This window comes from Berghia stephanieae, unplaced genomic scaffold, assembly GCF_034508935.2.
Source record: "Berghia stephanieae isolate SIO BIC M18660-M18661 unplaced genomic scaffold, UCSD_Bste_1.3 scaffold6479, whole genome shotgun sequence".
Lineage (NCBI taxonomy): Eukaryota > Metazoa > Mollusca > Gastropoda > Nudibranchia > Aeolidiidae > Berghia > Berghia stephanieae.
In genome coordinates, this window is record NW_027628043.1 from 1 (window position 1) to 4,662 (window position 4,662).

The following is a 4,662-nucleotide window of genomic DNA, read 5'->3' on the forward strand; positions in this document are numbered from 1 at the left end:
GTAGTAGTAGTAGTAGTTGTAGTAGGAATAGTAGTAGTGGGGGTAGTTAGTAGTTGTTAGTAGTAAAAGTTGTAGTAGTGGTTTGGGGGGGTTATTAGTAGTAGTATTAGGGATTTAAATAGTAGTTAGTAGTAAATTTTGTAGTAGTAGTAGTTGTAGTAGTAGTAGTAGTAGTAGTAGTTGGGAGTAGTAGCTAGTAAATAGTAGTTTTTGGGAGTAGGGGAGTAGTAGTGGTCTATGAAAAGTTCGAAACGCGTTCGTTCTCATAGTCGTTTTTCCACTGTATCAATCATCACGTTTATGAAAAAATTTAATTTGACCAGCAATTTGACTCTAGCCGGCCACATCCATATCGCATGATTAAGGTTCCATTGTATATCTTCACTCGTGGGGAAGAACAGCATTCACTCTTTTTCGCTGTGGTTTGAGGTAAGCCTTAACATTTTCTCGATGAAATTATATTTTGTAACAGTTTATAGGGGAAAATGGTAGGACGAATATCTTTCATCCGTCATTGCCGTACGTAAGGACAAATAGTATTACTTTCACTAAAAGTAAGTTACCTTAAGAAAGGTTGGAGATATTGATGGGGCGGATAAAGAACTGATATTGTAAGGCCGAATAGACACTCCGAAAAAAAGGAAAATTCCGTGATTAATGATTAAATCCTCAAATTGTTTATTGTAAGGATTTTTGGTCTGTAGTACGACACTCACCCCCGGGACCAACTGGTCCTGTGTTTGAGTCCTACTGGGGGCAAATTGGATTCAGTAGTCTGATGTCACGCGCCCGGCAACGGCGGCCATCTTGGTTCTAAACAAAAAAAAGCATTACTTTTTATTCTTCATGCTGGCTAGAACTTTTCATTCCCTTTTCATATGCCTTGTGATCAGAATGTGTAAAAGTCAAAACATGATCAAACGATGGGTTTTTTTCCCTTCTGGATACGCTTTTTAAGCTCGCCGGAGAAGTAATTCATACGGCGTCCGCCATGTTCCGATATTTTAGAGCCAGTGTTACTAAGTTACCATGCGTCATTAGGAAGGAAGTGACGTTATGGGCTGTTGAAGGGCTATTGGAGTGCTTAGAAAAGGGCCTTTACCCATATTATCCTTCAGCGCACCAGATGTGCGGCTAAGTGGCCTAGTGGTATGACTTTCAGGTCGGAAGGTCCTGGGTTCGAGTCCCGAGCGGCGTATAGTTGAGTCTTTGGAAAGTCTCTTTAGTCACATTCACTTACAGTACTCAAAGGGGTAAAAAATTTTCACCTGCCATTTAAAAGCGTTGCCTCTGTCCGGAAAAAAAAACATTATTGAAATATCGCCTAACAGGCGTCCTCTCTCTCGTCCTAAATGTTAATGGTTGTTGCTAGGGACCCTTTTAAAGCGCTTTGAGCACGTTTAGTGGATATTGCGCTATAAGAAAATTCCAAGCTCGAGCTCAAGATTATAGTGAGTACGTGGCTGACAACCGCATTGTCCGTGTCGAAAAAAAAGGAAAATAAAAAAAAACGAAAAACACCAAATTGCCCCTTGCAAAAAAAAAAAAAAAAAAAAAAAAATCGTTCACCTAAGACGCTGTTATATCTCGTTCTACATGACGGGGGCAGCTATTGAAAAGTGACCCCTTGCAAAGCGCTTTGCGCACATTTTATAGGTTTTTATCTATATGAAAGCTCAATTTTTCAAAAAAAATATAATTTAAAAAACAGTTTTCCTCCTTTTTAAGAATTACGATGTGGTAAAATTTGATGCGCAAGGATTTTCTAATATTATTTTTACTTTTTGAATTTCGCATTGATTGAATGATAAACAAATTCCATACCATCCTTGACGTACCCTATCCTTCATCCTTGTGATGACAGAAATTTAAAAACATCAGTATTTTTTAAAAGTAACAGAGTTACCAAAAACAAATCAAAACAATAACAGACATGGAAACAAACGAATAAAGACACAACAAAACAAATTTTAAAAACAGCATCAATCACTCTCTCCAAAACAAAAATCTCAATTATTTCAAAGCTCCGAAATTCCTGATATTATGCAAAAATTATATTACGATCTTGAATAATTTTTAAACTAGTCCATTTACGGTCATTTTTTTAAATCAAAGAAAATGAAAACAACTATACTGACCAGAAGTGGAATGAACGTATTTAAAAGTCTGAAAACAAAATACAAATTATTATGGACCCAAAATTAACATTGTTTTTAATAGACAATATTTGTTTTTATTTTGAAACTACTTCTAAATACCCCAATGAGACAAATAAGAATTTGGGTATTTCGGACATGTAATAAGTTGGATATATATAGAAATTGTTTGGAAATAAATAATGCATTTTTAAATTCTTTTTATGTATTTGTCTTTCAAATATTCCATTCATCCACAGACTTGATCAAGATGTCCTTCAAGCCCATTTCAGGTCACGTTGTCAGGGCTTATTTGGTTGTGGAACTCTCGACAAGTTGTGGGACGATATAGTGGACATGATGATGACCATGAAGAAATCTCTAACGAAGAGATTAAAAAACGGCTGGATTTTTTTGATCAAATGAGGTGATCCAGCTTAAAGAATGACATTCATGCGGTGAAAGGCCAGGGAAAAAAGATAAGGAAGAATTAAAAAGATACTCAACGTAAGACGGAAACCTTTGAGTGATGGAAATGTACGGATACACAATTCGATACCAAGAACCAAAATCAGATCACATACTTTTGTTTTCTGGAGGAAGTACCAAGAATACGATAAGCATCTGATACCTGAATCATTCTCCAACAAATACTAAGACTACCACCAGCATTCGCAAAACATCCACAATAACGCCCAGTTGACAAGGACTCGTAATCCAGGTAAACGATTGGCAACCACAAGAACTAAATTCGCTTTAATATATGAAAAAACGAGCTTAATAGCGAAGTGGAAGACACAGACATAAAAATTCCGAAATTAGATATAACCCCAAGCGGTGATGTGTGTTTTGAGCCTGTCAAAATAGCACAATTACCATTGTGTTCCATTGAAGAGCAAGGATGATGAACCAGGAGAGAATTTCCACTCGTCCTTTATCATAGCAAAGCCAGGAGATAACGAGCTGAGATCAGATTTTGACGACACGAAAACGAAAAACATATTTCATCCAGAAAAGAAACTAAATATCGGGACAAAATTTGAACGAAAATTTAAAAAATCGAAACTGACAACTCGCCATACTCCGGTATTTACAGTTCTATTCTAGAATATATTTCAAACATGGTTTAGTCCTAGGGGTTGAAAACCACAAACGGGTTATTCTCCGTCCATCAACGCAGAAAACAGTCTTCCCACGAGGCAGAATTTACGAGAGAAATTTCAGATTTCAAGAGAAAATTGAAACGAATGAAAATGGAGATCCTATAATTTTCTGTAGTTACGGAGAGAAATGCACGAAATCCTGCACCTTTTATGGCAATGATTTGAAGGAGTTGGAGTTATTCAAAACTGTGAATGGAAAAACCACAAAGAGAACAAATCAAAGGGTATGCCCCAAAGTTATGTCGCTTACGAAAGAAATGGAAAATTTGAAATAACGCCAGCTTTAGGTGACGCTTCCCCGGTAACTTACACTTGTAGGGTTTGTTTTAATGTTGAGGGGACAGAGTCTGAATTTCAGTTAATGTCCGGGAATTTCGGTCAAGAAGTCAAGATTCTACGTAACGAAACTCGGATGCAGAAACTCGACAATGGCCTGGTTCAGGTGGTGTGTACAGCAAGCGGTTCGCCTTTGCCCAAGTTATGGATTGAATGCGGTGACTATGATATCGTACCGGCTGTTCTTTATCAACTTGATGACGTCATCAGTGTAAATGGCACGTGCCGTGAGGTCAACTCATGGACTTCATGGTTCGTGTGCATGGCGTCCAATGAATTTACATCTGACTCATATGTTATGTTTGATGACAATTATCAGAATAACATTACTTTCGTAGATTTGAAACTTGCTATCTGATGAGGCAATATTATACACTCTAAGCTTTAGATCTGAAACAATATTATTACTATTTTCATTACTCAGTACAGTCACCGAAGACTTTGATTGGTGACGCCAAATAATTGATAAATTTTAAAATTTTGAATTCATTAAGGCCTTCCGTTCTGCTCCTCATGACAGAGTACTCAAAAAAAAAGGAATCAACGGTTTTTTCTGGTTCTATGTATGACATTTTTTGACATTTTGGAAGAAAAACTATGTCACCCATATTCAGGCTCCATTCTTTATATCGATTCACATAGATCTTCCTTTTGACTTTCTCAAAAGTTTTCCTATTTCAAGTTGTTGGGGTTTGTTTTGTTTGTTTTTTTTTTTTTTGTTTTGCTTTGTTTTGTTTTTGTTTTTGGCGAGGAGGGAGGGGTTGCCACATCAATTAAAGAATAATCTATTTATTTCTTCAATGCAATCAAAGGAATTTATAAACTCTGTATGATAAGACTAACTTGGAAATGCCAAAGGACTTGATCATGTTTACTTTATCTATCAGAGAAAGGTCTCTTTTTCCCATAATTTTAGCAAAAAAAAAATATTTTTTCAATTTTATGAATCCAATTATTTTTATTTTCAGTAGCTGCCATTTTGGAACTGACTATTACTCCTAAAACGTTTAAACCCTCTACAGTCGATA

At 36.3% G+C, this 4,662-nt stretch overlaps 1 protein-coding gene across 1 annotated transcript; it reads left to right on the forward strand.

Annotated features, from left to right (window-relative positions):
* The first annotated feature begins 370 nt into the window (after positions 1 to 370).
* Positions 371 to 4,658, forward strand: LOC144962155 (uncharacterized). The gene is made up of 2 exons (XM_078895097.1): positions 371 to 429; positions 2,396 to 4,658. Exon 2 carries the CDS (start codon positions 3,525 to 3,527, stop codon positions 3,990 to 3,992), a length of 468 nt encoding a protein of 155 aa, XP_078751223.1. The 5' UTR covers positions 371 to 429; positions 2,396 to 3,524; the 3' UTR covers positions 3,993 to 4,658.
* The last annotated feature ends 4 nt before the right edge of the window (positions 4,659 to 4,662 follow it).